Raw genomic sequence first — 18568 nt, forward strand, 5'->3', positions numbered from 1 at the left:
CTCACTTGATCAGCAACTGGATGTTGCCACTGGCGCAAACCACGAAGATGATGACAGGACGTGGTAGGAAGATGACGTCACCACGTGTTTTTTTTATTCGTCTGGGAAGAAACTTACGTGTCATTTGGATTTTGTTTCTTATTTAATGKAAACATCAAGAGCAAGACCTTTGAGGTGGACACCAACAATACTTTTAGTGCTTTTGGATATGCATTATCCTTTTCAACAGTTGTCCTTGTAGTTTCTTGTCTAGTTTTGGGGGTGGTAAYGTTATACTGGGGGTCGTCTCCAGTATAAAGCGGTATCAGATTTAATCCAATGACTTCATTTAACCCAAAATTTTATTAGCATAAATATTAAGAATTCTTTTTTTCCCCAAACCTAACAGTTGTAAGCTTAAACTTGTCAATTTATCATAGCACAACCTGAACCAGGTGTTATCAGAAACCAGTTCACACAGGTTTTTCTCAAATATTTATTGTGTGTAATTTCTACAACACATGAATTTATACATCGATAGTCTAATAAAAACAGGTAGGTAGCATTGTCTATTAAAATGTTTAATTTTATTGACAAAAAAAAACAAACATATAAAATAGGCACTTAGGAGAAGAGTACAGTTGTAACAAGCCTACTTTCCTTGCTTTTAGTGATAAATACATAATGTTCTGCATGTGCATTGGGTCAACAGTACCGTATCTGTGTAAACATATTTCCACCTATAGGCTGCCAAATACCCCAGTAAGCACTGTAAACAACAAGTGCAGCAATAAAAGAAAATTGGCTATAAATATGTCATAAATAACACTTTTCCCGCAAAATACTTCATGCTTTGTACTATTTCCTGCTTACTGAAACAAAACACCAAAAGTTCAGTTCATCACAAATAGAATAAGGCAATAACCAAAAACATAAAATGCAACTTTGAAAACATCAGATCTGGCATAATCCTTCGCTCTATTATTTTATATAGACAACTTATTACTTCTGCTACAATTTTAAAAGCTTTTTAGCATCAAGGAGTTCAGCAGGTTTTAAGAGCTTGACTATTATTGTATCTTTGTAACTGGAACGGTATTTACTTGTAAACTGACTTATTTACTTTCCTCAAACAAACCCCGATCCAGTGGAGAGAGCTGAAATCGCCACCCTGCCATTTTATTCCACTTCCATAGCAGAAATATCCTGCTCATCATCAGATTTCTCAGAAGGCGAGTCATGTGGCTCCAAGTTGTTTTGGCTGTCTGATGCAGAACCGGGCTCGGTGGTTGTTATTGTGCCTGGCTCCTGGGCATCAGTTCCAAGCGGGACATCAGCAAGCTTGGGTTTTCCTGAGAATTAGACAAATGCTTCATTTTACATGTGAATATATCCCAAGCAAGTATATAAAAAAAGAAAGAGAGCACAACAGATACAATATTGCTAATATTCCAATCACATTATTTGTCTTAAGGCCCCCAAATACTTGGGTGTACTTCTCTCAGCGGAAGTACGCACATGCTTTAAAGCAGACATACGAGCGCAGGTACATTTTTACGATGGTGTACTCCAAGTTGCACAGTAAACTGCCTAGTAGGAAACTGTACTCGTATCATATTGTTTTGTAAGCGCCACCGAGCTGATGAGGTTGAGCATCGGCGCAGCCAGTCAGCCAAACTGCTGCTTTGTACTGCAACAGATGTGTGGCGGCTGCCCTGGKGGAGAAGAACTGGGGTTAAATGTCCAGCTAGCTCTGCGGACTTGTTGATATCTATTTGGATATTGGGAAATGAAGGAATTTGTCATGAGAAATGTAGGCAATYGGTATGCTCAATTATGAAATTTTGCGGACGGTTGTGTGTGGGAGCTTTATGGCTTCAAAAGCGTACAAAACCACAGCTTTACGAAAATAACGTTCCAGCACTGCYCATCTATACACCTGAAAACATAGCAGATTTCATTTACAATTTGTAGATCAGCTTGGAGCTGATGGTCAGAGTTTTAGTCAGGACTCACCTTTGTTGACCAACTCTGGGACTCTAACCAAAAAAAATTTTTTTTTTTAAATCAGATTTTTTTTTCTAATCACCTGAAAGAGGCTGATCCCCTTCACCAGTAGCAGATGATGATGACGAGGCTGCATCGCCTGCTGCCATCTTTAGTTCAGCAGCGAGCTCAGGGAGTCTGGGAGCCTGAGGTCTGGTCTTTCTTGCAGGGTTCAAGAAGTAACAATATGCACATCGGAAGGCTGAAACGACAAATAAAAGTGCCATACATCTAGTTAATACGTRCGCTCTAACACACWGCCAAAGAGACAGATTAATCTAAATAAATTTTAACCAACGACAAAATTTGCCTCAGATGCATAAACATTCCAGACTGATGCGACTTTGTGCATTCAATCGTGTTCTGTTTTCGCTTACAGGAGCTTGTAGCAGCGGAGGCATTTAAGAGCCGTGTGATATACTGTGCTGCCAAACGCTAGAGGGCAAATGAAGGCCCGGCCTTTGATTGAGACTGATAAACAGTGCTGTGATTCTCCCAAGTCTTACCGATGTATTCAAATTCTTCTTTTAATGCCATGCCGTTATGGGAGAGACACTGCTGGCAGATGAGAGCATACCTGCAAGAGAGCAAAGGCAATTCTGTGAAAATGGCAATGTTATACAAGATTGGGAGAACGTGAAGGGAATTGCTAATGAATACAATGATTGGATTAAATGTTGCTTCTTTAAGGTCTGTACTGTCAAAATTTGAAAAACAAACTAAAAAAATAAATAAATAAATATATAAAAACTACAGTTCATGAGTTTTCAAAACTGCATAACCATGTCAGCTTCACCYATCTTTCCATCAACTCGGATCAGGAAACGTGATTTGTAGATACTTTTACAAAATGTATTTTATTCAAAAGAAAACAAGCAATTTTTAGTATGTTTAAGTACCTGTTCTGAGGGCCGTCTCCGACCAGATACTCAATGACTCTGTCCATTGCACCCCTTTCCCTTGGGAGTACAGGTCTGGCCAGTGGTGGACCTGGGGGGTGCATCCCTGATTTAAAAAAAAAAAAAGTTTGTTAAATATAACCTTATCTTAACTACTAACCTGAATGCAGAATGACTGCCCAGAGAAACGGTGTGTTGCACAAACCTTTGACTGATTTCCTAAAAACCAGCATCTTTTCCCCTAATGACGCCACACCTGATCTCACTAGGAAAACATGTTGTGAACCCCTGCTATGTTGGTGGGTAGTAATTAATATAATTCAACATCAAGAGCAAATCATAGGAAGATGACTGGTCATTTCTGTGAGACTTGGCAGAGTCTCAGTGTCCTGCTGCTTATTAATTTACCAACATATGGAAACTCTGYGGTGACTCTTTGTATCAAATTGCTTTTCACTTTCAATTTTCAACAGACGCAGGTGATAACATGAAGTCATGTAAGCCATTTGTGAGGTGTTCCCGATGCCAAAAGCAATTTCACCAGGAATTATAAGGYACTTAGTGAGAACCCCACCACCACTGCCCACAGAAGAAATGCAGATCTGGTTAATTAATCATACTTAATGTTATCCAGTATTGTGCATACCTCAGTTGGCATTCCACTTGGCAATTACAAAATGCAGCTTYCTTTACTTCAAAAACATCTCTTTAACCATTTACACTTTTTTTAAATGCAGAGTAGCGATTTCACAGATTTCTATTAAATATATAAATCTAAACTAAKAAGTTCTGTAGTATGCTGGTGAGACATTTTTCTTTGTAAGTTGCAAACAGCCATTTTTATCTTGTGATAAACATTATATTATTGCCTTGCAGACGTCTTAATACCCCTCAATTTTTACAACATTGTGTTACAACCTCAAAATTTAAATCTCAATAATATACATTAAGTGACAAAGAAACAAAAACAGAGGATACCTGAAGTTGAACAAAATAAAGASATGATTTAAAGTTTTCACAAATAATCTAAAAAGTGTGGTGTGCATTTGTGTCGAGTCCCACAAGTCAACTTGTGACACCACCTWGCTATGCAGCAAGTCCTAAACCTTTACACGTTTAGAACTTAAATCTAACTTTTGTTTGCAAAATAGCAAAACATGGATTTGGATAAAGAGCAACTTTGAACATCAAATCTTGTAACAGGTTTTTTAAACTGGATTTAGGTCTGGACTTGGATGATACAATTCTAAAATATGACTCTACTTTGATCCCAACTAGAGGTGCTCAGATGAATTGGCCCAGATTTTCTTTATTTTCAGCAATCGGTCGATACTTACWGTGAAACACTGATCTCATCTACCTCTGCAGAAGTTTGAAAATYAGCCACTTTCCCCTTTTGCTTTGCTGTGACAGAGGCCTGACTGACAGACCTGTAGGTTACATCTGAACATACATGGTTAACAATAATGTTGCCAACCTGGACAAAAAAAAAGGATGCAATAAAAATAAAAGGCACCCTATAATTATTCAAAATGAGTCCCTAAAATTGATGATTCGACTTGTAAACATGCACACCAGCTTGAAACAGCCAACCCAGACACATATTTACTCATTTTCGCTCTAAATCTGTCATTCGGTTCATTGCAGATCTTTTTTTTTTTTTTTTTTAAATGGGCGGCACACCAGGGACATAGAGACGGAGAGAAGGGTTGCATGTGTCGACAACCCATGAAAAATTTCTAATAAAAAATATATTGTTTCAATCCAGTTCTGAAATATTTACAAGAAAACAGAATTACAATCTCATCCCTAATTTGCACAATTTCATTGTAGCTCTGGCTGTACGTCGAGCTCCCACCCCAGTAATAAATAGTTTGCAACCTCTAACATGTTCTCTCCCAGGATCGCACTGGATTTAGCTCAATCCATCCTCCTTGTAGGTCTTGCCAACTTCCCTGTACCTGCTGGACAATAACATTGCCACAGCATGATGCTGTCACCACTACAAAAYAGTGCAGAGAAAGTTTTCTGAAAAAAGGTAACCAATCAGCAGATGAAGGCACGGGGTTGAAAAACTTAGCAGTAATGTTTGGAGTGAAGCGCATATATAGGAGCATTACTGTTAATGTTCTTAATAAATGCTGTGAAAATCAGATGTCTGGGCATCTCACCATCCATAGGGTTTTCTGCCACACAGAACTTTGCATGCAAGCCATAAAGTCAAATATTATCCCTTCTGATTAGAGCAAATGTTTGCTCTGTTCTCTACATATATGCTGCGTGGCAAACTGCAAACAAGACTTCTCAAGGCTCCTTTTTCAAAATAAAAAGCATTGCAGTTTGTGTTTGCGATATCCCTAAATGTGAAACTTATTTGCCAGGCACTACATRCAATTTTAGGGACTGATCATATGCCTTTTCTTATTTCATAACAACACCCTATTTGAAGAAAGGTTGAATCGCTTTAAAAGACATTTGAATACAACATTTATGCAATTATCTTTTACAGCTACTGCATTACATACCACAACCTTGGCGAAAACACAAACCACAGAGCTTTGAGCAACTGGGGACACAAAGCCGGGGATGAGTAAATCATACCTTAATCGACCACATTATGATCTGGTCCCCTTGTGTGCAGGTAACTCACCGACTCCTGGAACAGGTGTTCCCGGGGTCATGGGCCTCCTCATCAAGCTCTGCTGAGCAGCTACTGCTGACAGGCCCCTCTCTGGGGGTCCACCTGGAGCAGAATGGGAAGATCGGCCAGGATAGCTGGGCCCAGAGGCGAGAGGAGGGCGGGCAGCAGAACCGTTTGCAGGATTCGGCGCCACCAGTGGCATCTTTGGAGTGACAATCCGCTGACGGAGCTCTAACAAAGAAAGATTGCAGACCACGTAATAGTAGGTAATCCTGGGTTTAAAATCGCATCTGAAGTGGCATCTTCCAGCCCGTAAAGACTAATTCATACCTTGTCCTGGTTTGGGAGTCAGCTGGGGTCCAACTGGAGTGGATTCAAGTTCCTTTACACAGACGGCAAGATAATAGAAGAACATGATTTAACATCACGTAATTAGTTTAATGGCCAGGCTATTTGAGGAAAAAAAACAAAACAAAAAAACTCACAACTCACATTTTTTTTCTTAGACTCAGGATCAAACCTTTCCAAAATCATTTTGGCATTTTTATACGTCTCAGTTTCCATAACTTCCTCAAGCTTGGAAAGACAAAAACAACATCAACAAACATTATAAATCCATGAAAACATAAGTAGACTGCACTAAATAATTCCTCATGTATTAATCCGTCGGTACACCAGTGTTTTAGTGATCATTTGATCAATACAACACAAGCAGATTGAATTCATCGTAAGAGTTACTACCTTMAAAACTATATTCTAAATAAAATATTGAACAGTTGTGCATGTTTGCWTTTAATATGAAGAATAATTGGATTCACTACTTCGATAATGGGGAGTGTGAAAATTCATCAGCCCTAATTATTGAAAGTTATTAGAACTTGACAGAGGATGACAAGCAATTTATCAGATTTATCTCCTTTCTCTACTAAATGCCATTAATTAAAGTGACATTAGCRGATTGGCTCGCTGGGTTAACAAACTCAAACTATCTGCATGAATTCYACATGAGTTAAAGTTGCAAAATGCCCTGMCCTACATTAAAAGCCARGATAAAAACACCAATAATTCAGTAAAATGGTTAAGAGTAACAATTTGAGCAAAAACGTAAGAAAATCACTTACTATTTTCCTTTTTTGTTCTTTAAGATCTTCCAGTTTTTCATCTGAAAAACAAAAATGTTGAAATTGCAATCTTTGTAACAAAAAACTTCAAAGAATAGTTACGCGTACAAATCAGGAAGGATCTTACTATTTCTCTCAGTTCTTCGTGAAAAAATAACGACAAGTGCCTTGCGAAGTAGCCACACTCTGAAAGGCGGATTTCAAAAAGAGTTACTCAGTTTTGTCATGTTTAGGTTTTAGTGAACTTTCAATCAGTTCTGTTGCATACTTACAAAGCTGGAAATGCTACAAAGAGTAGAATCAATACGAGTCGTCCCATTAACTGTTCAGGCATGTACCACAAGTACACGACAACGAGAGTGACCAAATACAGCAAACATGAGTACAGTAGCATCCCTCCGACCCATTTCTTTAACTGCTTTTGATACTTTTCACCGTAGTCTTCAAGAGTCTGGATTTCCTGGAATGAAAAGAAAAATTTCAAATTCTATTTGAACAGCAATACTAGTTTACCTTCTTAATTCAAAAACATGCCCCACAATGTAAATGTGTCAATCTTAAACAGCATTTGAAACTGAAAATATTTATGGTGACATACAGGTGCATCTCAGTTATGCTTATTATATTCATTTATATGTGTAGACCAAATTCGAGGTACACAATCACGGGGAAGCCTGAAACCTGGCAGCAGCAGGCACTCATCCACACCTTCCACAAGTTACATATTTGTTTGCTAAAGAAGATTGTTGTTCAAGTTGGTATATCAAAGAATAATAATGGAAAATTGAGTGAAAGAGAAAAAAAAATAACATTGTGGAAAAAGGTGAACAAAAAAAACATAACAGCAATCTTGCCATTTCAAGAGTTTGGGGAAGATTCACAGGCTCAGTACTTGAGCTGAGTATGTGCAATATGTAATGTTCCAATTTAAAAAAAAAAGAAAAAGAAGAAAAAAAAGATTTGTTTAGGTTTTCTTTAGCTGTAAACAATAGATTTCAAAATTAACARAAAAAATGGTTGAAATAAATCACTGTTCATAATCATACAGTACAAATTGTGCTGAAATAAAATAATCTCACGTATCAAATKTATTTGAAGTTAATGAGATGCACCTCCGTCCTTACCTTCCAGAAGGCATTCCTCTACATTATTTTACCTTACTACACTGAAATAAATTTTAAACAGCGCATTCCAGAAATTACAGACTGACGCTGCTTTAAGAGTAGCCACTGTTTAGCCATCACATTCAAACAGCATCTCTTAATATTGTATTGCGTTTTTGCTTAGATGCAAATGAAGGCAAATTCATGTAAGGTTTGAAGGTCTACTTCTGAGAAAGAACCCAAYTGTCTGGCATAGGAGTCAAGATTCAAAGGTCACTGTATTACACAGAAGCAGTAATGCAAATACCACATAACAAGGGAACGTCCAATCAGAAAATAATTAGGACAAAGAAAARAGTAAAAATTACCAACCAATTACATTTTAAAGTTAAACTAGTAATTAATATTCTGATTCTCTAAATGGGAAATGTAAGCCTTGCTTCAAAGTGCTGAGCAGGCTAGCTAAAAATAGCCAGTGGATAGAATAGGACCCCCTCCTCATCCCTGGGATGCCACTGGARCATGTGTGTCTGTCACTCTAGGCAGTAAAATGAGCAGATCTTATGTTCAGTTTTATAATACAGTAGATCCTGCAAGATTATCCTCTCTTGTGCTGTAAAGCAGCAGATAAGAAAAAAAAAAACTATATTCTGACAGAATTACAAGTGGAGACACAAATAGGTCTAATTCCCATCGCTTCCCAACCTAAATACCACTCGACGTCGTTCCGACGTGCAGACCTCTTGTGAATACTACTCCAAGGTCACAAACTGAAAATAGCCCAACGGTGGCTTGGTTTCAATACAGCAATGAAGCKCAATCACTCAGCAAATCAATCAAAATGTTGCCTGTATTTTCAGTTCTTTGACATTTGGCACTGAACGCAGCAGCTTTACTGAAAATGCTACACAAGAGTTTAATTAACCTGAAAAAAAAACCTACATGAAATAATTTCACTAAATAGTAAATAAATGTAAAGATTATGATCAAATTTCAAATATACCAAGATATTAATAAATTTTCCCCATTATATTCAGAAATAAGTTCCCTTTCTGTTAACTTTACCTTTTCAAGTCTTTCCAAAGTTTCCACAGTGGAAGGTTTAGCCTGAAAGACAAAGAAATTCAACGGAGTAACTTATTTTGTGAAACAAAAGTACATTTCCTTGCAAATGGCTTCTTTGTCATTTTCTTTGACACMKTTGCTTYCTCAATACTGTGAAAAGTCTCRGTACATTACATTATTCAAGTTTAATGCAAAAGGGATACAAGAAGACTTTGTCATATGCCCTGGTTACATGATTAATCTACATACCGGTAAACACTTTCAAATGCAATATTAGATGGTTGTAATAGTTAATCAACCAACACTCAGGRCTCTGGAGGACACTCAGAGCAGATATGCAGACTCTGTTGTCCCTAAAGATGTATAATTTAAAAAACACAAAGTTTCTGTAAACTGTGGGAATGATGAGTAGAAACTTTTTTTTTTACTTTAGTTATCAGAAACTAGGAGAATAAACTGGAGAATTCTCAAAACWAGAGTAGCATGGGAGGATTTGTAGATTTATTCCTAATTTTTTTGCTGCCAGATTTAATACAACTAATAAACCCAAATTACTTTGCTGGTAATAACAGYCATGTTTCCTTGTGGGAAGGCCACTGACACACTTCTCATCTAAATGACCAAATAAACTGATGTACTTCACTGACAACACTGGGTAAGTTGCCACACGGATGTGCGAAATGTTTGGTAGCAAACCACTCATAAATTGGGCTGCTTTTGCTAGTTAGAATTGGGTGTCCATTGATTCATTAAAACAAAACAAAAAAAACTAACTTTATGATCCATGCTTTGCTCTCCAAGAAGGACCAAGGTGTACAATCTGTGTTGATTTTGCAACTATCTAATCTAGAGACATAACCATGAATACAAACCCTCCATCGTGAAATTGCAGCCCCCATGTTGATGAAAGGGGTGTTGCKTCTCCTCTTCTTAGAATCCTTCCCTGTCTGGTTTTTATATCTCCACCTGTGGACAGCAGTGGTTATCACTGAATCCCAAAACTAATTTGAAGTCAGCTTTCCCCCATCCCCTTTTTTGAGGAACTGAAACATTTGCCATTGCTTCATCTTCGTGCGTTTCATGGCAGAAGTGGGGAACAAACTACACAAAACACTCCGTGTGAGGCAGTTTACCAACTTTGACCAAATCATTGAATTAAACACGGTAATACTTTCTGGCACGGYTTCAGCAGGGGACGTGGTGCCCCTTGCTAACTCCTATTAGCAAATCTTTTCCAACGTAGCTCTGCTTTCGATGGCGTTAGCAACAAAAGACAGACATTTAACGCTTTGTGTTTGTTTGAACGTGGATGTTTCAGCAATATGATACTAAAACAATGTTACAAGCTCCAACACACACGCTCAAATAATACCCGCAAGCGCTGTTGTTACTCTGGCTAACTTTGGATAGCCGCTAGCTAGCAGTAATGCCCCCGTTTGCAACGGCAATCAGAAAAACTATCTAGCTTAAGTTTCTACAGAGTTTGACGTTAAATCGGTTGCAAACGTAGCGTTTCCTATACGGTTACACACGGCGAAGTTACCTTAGCAGCCGAGAAGCCCAGTTTCAACAGCCTTCAACGAAACAGCAGCCCGTCTTGTCTTTACTCCGAGTCAACATGGGGGAGTGTCCTTCACAGAGCAGAGCAGAGGAACAAGACGAACTAGGTTCACTACCCTGGGCGACTCTTTATGTGTTAGTCATTTCAGTAGACCCACAGGGCTCAAATTCATATGATTGACAACTAAATTATGGATAGTTATTCTGGTTATGTACTTAATTGATTCCTGAACCTTCCTGTTTGTCACAGGGCCGTGCAAACGTTTTAAGGATATGTGGGTGCCCAAAGTTTGAGAAGGAACCACACACAGTAAAACAAAACATGCTAAAAAGTAGTACCTTTTACTTGGGTAATGCTACTATAAAGCATTGCAACACTATGGACAAACTATAGTCTCATTATAATCAGACTTTTTTTTAGAAATTGAATTTATAATACTGATGTTTTTTTATCTTGTGCAGTGATACATGTGATATTTTAACCCTTTAATTCYAAAACTCAGAAAATGAATGGCTTTATTACTGAAGCCCAGTAGTAGGCAAGAAATGTGGGAATACCAATTCTCTTTTCTAACCCACACCATCCTTAATTCTAACAGATCCATTTGGTTATTGCAGAAACCAAGTGGATCTGTTACACACAAACACACGCGTACACACACACACACACACACACACACACACACACACACACACATACACACAAAAAAGCCTTTTTAATCTGAGTATGTAATGTTTTGCATAATCTCTTTTTGCCAACAGGACAACCTGTTAGTGGTTGACTGAGGTTTGAGCATGAAGAGGAAGATCTTTGAGAAATCCTCTTTGCAAAATCCATCTAATTATTTTAGTCCACTTTATTCAGTTTACCATTTAGGCCTGTGGGTCAAAATGCTCACACACAAAAACTTATTTTGTATRTGTGGTGAACCATTTCTTTGTTAAATTGACCTTTATGGTTTGGATCATATGGCAAAACCTTAAAGCTGAAAGACAATGTTTTTTTTTTCAATCTCCTCGTATTTCAAAGAATTAATTGATGCTACTCTAATAMCACCCTTTGGAAAAGAAATAGTCCATAAAATAATAGGTCCTCTATCTTGCTTAACAGCCAACGTGAGGTACTTTTCTATTTCATTCTTTGTTTTATGTCAAGCACACCTGAGCGCTCCGGTGAAACTCAATCTTAGTCTGATTTTACTAAGCCCTTATCCACTTATACCTATGAGTAACGATTGCGTGGTAAAAGCCCCCTTTTCAATACCGACTTTGCTGGGGTTCTAAGCATGCTAAGGGGGGCTGAAAATGTCAGAAGACTGCCATTCACTTATTAGCTAGATGTGGAGTCGGTTGTGTCACAAAAGCAACTGGCGTACAACAATTGATTCTTTAATTCGTAAAAACTCACAACAGCGACAAATTAAAGCTTTAAGGAATTGACAATACTGAAAACAAAACTGCGGTCCGACGACAAGGTGCACATGTTTTATGCTTGGTGCATTGTATCACATATGTCATGTTACTTTTCAGACTCACTGGCTGCCCAGCTGTGACTACAACATCACATAGAGTTCCAGGTATTGAGATAAATAAATAAATAAATAAATAAATAAATAAATAAATAAATAAATAAATAAATGGGTTTTCCACCCCACTGGCAAATCGTACAAAAACTAAAAGGTGGATTTTTCAATAGGAGATCTTTTTGTGAGATTATGCAGCTGCAATAAAGGATGAATTTATTCATCCTTTGTACACATATTTACTAGGGTTCGCTAAGAGTGAGAAATTATGGTGCAATATTTGATTGTATTTTAATGGTAACTTAAACTACTAATTTAGACAATGTTATCTGGTTCAGTTTATTTTAGATAATTCTTCTTTCAGCTGGTTTACAACCTGGACTATCAAGATTATTTCAGCGTCTGTGTCAGATTTAATGACATTCTGTTCAGAATTGGTGTGACACTTTACTCGGTTAGCCTTATGATGGTGTTAGAAGAAAAATTGGGGGAAACACCAAACTTATTAACATTTATTGTAGACTGACCCTTGGTAGCTATAAAAAAAAAGGATGCAGCTATTATCCAGCAGATGTGGAGATAAATCGGCCTTTTGGTGAAGTAACAGATCAACAACCCAACATTATCATTTTTAAAGCCATGTTATGCCTTTTTAGCTGTGCAGCTAAAAAGCACCAGATGGTGCATTGAAGTTTTTCATTGATTTAATTTTCACAAGTGTTAGAGGCACATTGTTTGTAGAGAAAACTGTAAATAAACACATCCCCATTAGTGAGGCAGTCCAGGAATGTGTTTAGCTAAAAAGATAGTCGGGTATCCTATTCGACCAGGCACACTTGTAAGGACTGAAAAGGTTTAGAGTTAAAAACACTCTTCAGTGGTTAGTGAGTGAGACCAGTAACAAATAAGATGTATGAACAACTAACAGGATGTTTGTGAACACAAACCAAGCCAGCCTGTTAGATGGTTTTTATGTAATGTTGTCATAGGAAAGACAAGTGCTAAATTATCTTCAGTGATGTGATTAAATTGGTCCCAACAAAATGTGACTATGCTGTTTTGTATGATGTTTGTCCAGTTAGTGCATTGTGGTTACTCACCAAAACCTGATGATAATCATGGTATTTCAAAGATCTGATCAAGGAATGAATACAAGAACTGGTTTGATCCAGTTCTTGTATTGGATCAAATACAAGAACTGGTTGGTTGGTTTTTTATTACAACTAATAAAAAACCAACCAAACTTCTTAGAAGAATGTTATTTGGGTTTCTCATTCTAACTCATCAGTGTGCTGTTTGCATGTTTAACCTGTTTTCTACCATCAACAAGACACAGTGGATTTTTAAACCTTATCATGTACATGTATGAAAATGTCATGTTACATAATGTGAAGAGCCCCGACCCCCCCCCCAAAAAAATAAAATAACAAATCTGTCACAGAATAAATGAAAAAAAAAAAAGTTTAAATCATTTGTAAATTTGTACAATTTAAATCTTTCTTGCAACATAATTGAGGACAGTGGTAAACAATCTATTAGGAAAAGCATAAACAAAAGACAAATCCCATTTTTATGTTATAAGCAGACATCACAAGGTAAGGCTGCAGGGTTTGCTAATTAAATCTATGTGATTTGTTACCATTGGAAACTGTGGCCCCATCTAAGAAAATACATTTTAGGAAGTGTCATGATTTCATTGCCTTGAAGAAATAACATCAGCAATGACTTTAGAGGATATTATAATGGTGCCCAGTGATTTGAGCAAATGTTTTGAGGTTTTTTTCTCCCAAACAATTGGCAGTTGTTCTAGTGTGAAAAAGGATTAAATGTATAACTTTCAAGACCCCCAGTTGTTACAAGATTGATGATTTACTGTGTAATGCTTGACAAATAATAAAAAAGCAACAAGTTAGAAACCGTGGGCTTCAGTTAGCATACTGAAGGTTGGTTTGTTTGGAGGACTTTCCAGGATAATAGATGCAGAGGATTGATGGATTAAACTGTGACTTTTGTGATTTTCTTCAGTGAGCCAGTCTCAATCTTTTGTCCTTCTATTCTTATTAGAACATTGAGGACTTGAAAACACGCAGATCAGCTCAATAGCCTTAAAAAAAAACATTTTGAAAAGTCTCAAGTAAATATGTGGAAAAGATTAGATCTGATGAACTTATATGCATATGTATAAAAAGAAGATGGTGTTGAGGCTTATTGTAGGTTTGCAAAGTTGCATCCAAGAACATTTGCACTACTGGAGCAATGTTCTTTGGACATACAAGACCAGAATGGAGCACAATGTCTGGCTGGAAGAAAACCAGTAGATTGGAGGCATCTTAAGGTCACTTAGATGACCCTGAACACTTCGGAATGCATACTGTGAATTATGACATGCAGCATTTTAATTTTACAATCCAGCAGCAATGAAAAAAATGACAGAACTGGATGCAATCAAGACAATGAAGTGATTGAATAAAACGAGTTGACGTTATTTTGGGACATTTTTACTTCTGCTATGTCCAACTAGCATCATTTGACCAATAGTCAGGTATAACTTCTTCATGTCAACGCCCAAGTGTTAGTTGTTTTTTTATATACATTTTTGTTAAGTTCAGTAAAAAAAAAATATTGTAGGAGAAAAAAACGTCAACATTAGTTGCAAAAATGAATCAAATCATCATAGTGATCGGGGCTTATTGGCTGAAGAAAAATGTTGGACAAACTTTTAACTTGCTTAAATTTGTTTTTTTAATTATTATTTTTGGAAGTGTATTTTTGCATTCATTGATAGTATGTCTAAATTTTCTTTTGAARTTTTCTTTTAAGCAATTTCTTAATTGTATAAATTCACATTTATCAGATGCTGATTTCAAAGTCCTTCTGCTTTCTTTTAGCTAATTTCTAAGTATATATTTTCTTTTTTTAAAATATCTAGCTGATTCCTGTTTTGCAAATTTAATTCAATCAGGACATACTGGATTTTAGTCACACCAGATCATTTCAGTTTTTACTTATTATAAAACTTATGACATTGAGGGTCTTCCAGAAATAACATTTTCACATATTCTTGTAATATTTTTATAATGACCAGAAATGGAAACAGCTTATTTTCTATTTTGTTTATGGCTCACAATGTATGAAAATGGTAACACATTATTTTATAACTTCATAATAGCAGATTTGTAGCTAATCCCATCAAATGCCAAATTTAGTAAATTTTGAGCAAAATCAGGTTTAAAAAATGTTTTTAGATTAGTTCTCTCTTTTTTTTTAACTTGTGTTTGTATTATGAGTGTTGTTATGGTATCTTAAACCTTTAACAGCTTACTTTTAGTCTGCTTGGATCCCAATCTTCATTAAAAGAAATTAGCATTTAAACAAGGAATTTCTTATGTAGGAAAATAAATTAATATGGCATTGAGTTCCTGAATTATTTAGATAACACTTTAGTTATTTGCCTTTAAAAAAAAAAAGTTTATTATTAAAAATGTGGAGTTGTAAGATATTTTTGATAGACTGAAAGTAAAGCTCCAATTTATATTACCACCTTAAATAAATCCAGGTTGAATGAGCCATTGAAGTAAAAACTCATAAACCAATAAATGGCAATTTCCAAAATAATTGAGAACATGTTTCAATACATATGCATGAAAAAGGCATTTTCCATACCACCGGCTCATATGCGCAGCATAATTGATTGAGGGAATGACCTGCTGTAATAAATGTTATTTCAAAACCATCAAAACGCTACAAAATTGCAAATTGCCCAGCTTGTATCTGAATTAATACCTCATTCATCATCATTATGAGCTGATAAGTTAATTTAACCATTTCATTCTGTCTTAATGAGCTATAGTTGAATTAATGTCATGTAATATATGAAAGTAACATTTGAACAGAGGCAATGATTTGAGACAAACAGAGCAGAGGCTGCTTTAGATGCATAATAGTGGCATGGATCTTTGCAGGCTGCATATAGTCCATAGTGCACAACACAAAAGCAGAGCATTCTACAACTACAATTATGTTTTTATGTATAAATTGCAATGGAATAATCATGTAATTACATTGCTGCGCAAATTAATTTGCACCAGATAAGCCATCACAATTTTAATCATTTAATCACTGCAACTACAAATTTTAGTGCATTTTTTTCAACAGGTCAAAGCAAACTAGTGCATAATTATGAAATGGAAGAAAAATCCTAAGATTTTCAAAAGCTTTTTTTTTTTAAATTAATAATAGGTGTGACTTGCATTTGTACCACCTTTTAACTCTGATACCCCTAAATAAAATCCAGTGTGACAAGCCTTTAGAAATCACCAAGACATGCAGTAAATAAAATCCAAATCTGTGTAGCTAAATCGCTATATAAAAATAAAGGAACACACTAAACAGTTTAGGGATATTAGTTGTGAAGATGTTTGAAGCAGAATGTTTTGATCACATCTGCAAATGAAAAGAGTGTGGTACAAGTGTAAACCTAAAAGGTCTCAGGTTAAGAGGTGTTTAACTCTGGAGGAGCTGTAGATATCCAAAGCTCAGGTGGAAGTATCTGTCGACAGAACAACTGTGATATGAACTCCACAAATCTGGAGTAACAAAAAGACCATTTCCTAGGAAATCCCTAAAAAGTGTGGTTTCAAGTTTACCTGAAGCCATGGGACAGTCAAACATGGGGAAGAGATTTTCTCGTCACTTAAGAAGAAACTGAAACTTTTTGGCAGTTGCACAAAATGCTATGTGGTTGGACGACTAACTCTGCACATCTGCTGAAAACACAGTGACCTCTCTGAAACATGGTGGTGGCTGCATCATGATGTGGGACTCTTGTCTTTAACAGGAACATGAAAACTGATGTGAAGATTGTTGGAGCTAAATTCAGGGCAGTCCAAAAAAATAAAAAAATAAATAAATCCAGTGAAGTTTGCAGGAGAGTTTAAACTGTGGCAGAGGTTCTCCTTCAAGAACCCTAAACATACGACTATGAAACGGTTCAGATCGTTGCATATTCACGTGCTAGAATGGACCAGTTAGTATCCCAACATAAATTCAATTTAGAATCGGTGACAAGGCTTAAAATTTGATTTTCACAGTTTGACTGATCTTGAGCTATTTTGAAAAAAACTACGTATTTGGGTTTTTGGCAAGAAAAATGTATATTTTCCTCCTACTTATGATCTGCTACTGTGTGTTGGTCCACATAAAGTCTCATTAAAATACATTGACTTATTTGGGTGTAACTGCACAAGATGTAAAAAGAACAAAGAGCAAAAACACACACTGTGATCGGTTGAATACTTCGTGAGAACACTATACTTTTTGTTATAGTGGAGTATTTTTACTCTGAAATATCCAGGATACTGCATAATAAATAATAATGTACTTTTCCCATGCCCAGTAAGCAGCCAGTCCCTCCTCTGTTGAGCGATTTGACCGTGCATGTGTGCTCTGTGCTGTCTTCCAGTTCCACCTTAAACGCATTTTGGCCCCGCTTGCTCCCTGTAGTTTAGCTTTTTTTTTTTTTTTTTTTTTTGTCCTCCCTGCAGCAGCTGTCACCCTGCATTACTCGCAGTCAGCTAAATGAAACATTATTCTAAACATATGCATCGTAATCAGTCCGGTCACACTTACAAGAACACGCGTTAATAAGGCAATCAATCACTCTGGAACAAGCGAGTTGTTCTGTAACAGCTCATAAACAGTGTGTAATGAAGAATTGGAGGTTGGCATGACACGGCGCTGATCAGATAATCAATGTCAAAGATGCGATGAATGTCAGTAAATGCAGTTTTCATGTCGTTTCTATAAAATCCACCAATTTACCACAAGCAGTTCAATTACCCTGAAAATACAGTCAATTAAACGTTGGGGGTGGGGGCAGGGGAGGGGTGAGTGGACAGTAAGGGGCAGGATCATCGATCTTTGCATTTCTATCTCGCTGCTGGACGTTTAATTTGGTTTTTCTATTAGCACCAAAATAAAGAAAATATAAAATATATTAAACAAGCCAAAGATTTATTTTCTTGTCAAAAACCATTCAGTAAGGGTGACAGACAGTCTTCTACATTATCATGTTGTTTTTTTTTTCTTCTTCTTCTCTCTCTTACTGTCGCGCACATTGGATACAAAACTCATCATGTTATAGTGGGCAGTGTTTTTCTGGCCTCTGTCTTTTTCCCCTTTGCAACCCCCATCTATCTCGTTCCAGCCCTCTGTTTAGTAAAGAGCAAGCAAACCTGGTGATATATCACAGCCCCTAATCCCATTTCTTTTTAAGGGGACGTTCAAAAAAGCAACTTATCTTAAAGTCCCCCGGGGACAACTCATGGTGTTGGCTATATTTTTAAACCAAGTGCAATTAACGACAATATCAGCTTGTATCATTTAGAGGTAATGTAAAAATAATGGTAAATTATAGGGCCGGAATGACCCGTGATGGCAGGCCTCATATTCCCTGTAGCTTTCTGCGTATTTTTAATTAATGTTCGAGGATTTCTTTTGATTTACCACTCTCCAAATAAGCCTATCGTCAAAGAAGTTAAATACGAGATATAYATTTTCCTTCTAAAATGTAGCAAGTAAATTGATAATTGTGATTTAAAATTAATCTTGACCTTTCATTTATTTTGCAATA

The 18568-nt window shown here is 36.6% G+C and overlaps 1 protein-coding gene across 1 annotated transcript; it reads right to left on the minus strand.

Annotated features, from left to right (window-relative positions):
* Positions 1-459: 459 nt before the first annotated feature.
* On the minus strand, positions 460-10583 carry lnpa (limb and neural patterns a). The gene is made up of 13 exons (XM_008398949.2): positions 10398-10583; positions 9727-9820; positions 8855-8896; positions 6959-7146; positions 6814-6872; positions 6687-6727; positions 6058-6141; positions 5896-5947; positions 5575-5796; positions 2925-3030; positions 2532-2602; positions 2069-2227; positions 460-1331 (listed from the first exon to the last, which is right to left on the minus strand). Exons 2-13 carry the CDS (start codon positions 9751-9753, stop codon positions 1159-1161), a joined length of 1224 nt encoding a protein of 407 aa, XP_008397171.1. The 5' UTR covers positions 9754-9820; positions 10398-10583; the 3' UTR covers positions 460-1158.
* Positions 10584-18568: the final 7985 nt, after the last annotated feature.

This window comes from Poecilia reticulata, linkage group LG2 (genome assembly GCF_000633615.1).
Source record: "Poecilia reticulata strain Guanapo linkage group LG2, Guppy_female_1.0+MT, whole genome shotgun sequence".
Classification (NCBI taxonomy): domain Eukaryota; kingdom Metazoa; phylum Chordata; class Actinopteri; order Cyprinodontiformes; family Poeciliidae; genus Poecilia; species Poecilia reticulata.

Coding starts and splice junctions, on each gene's coding strand:
- lnpa (XM_008398949.2), bottom strand. CDS start 9,753: ATGGGGGCTGCAATTTCACGATGGAGG. Junction 6,873..6,958: donor TTTGTAGCATTTCCAGCTTT/GTAAGTATGCAA, acceptor TCCGCCTTTCAG/AGTGTGGCTACTTCGCAAGG. Junction 2,603..2,924: donor GGAGACGGCCCTCAGAACAG/GTACTTAAACAT, acceptor GCTCTCTTGCAG/GTATGCTCTCATCTGCCAGC.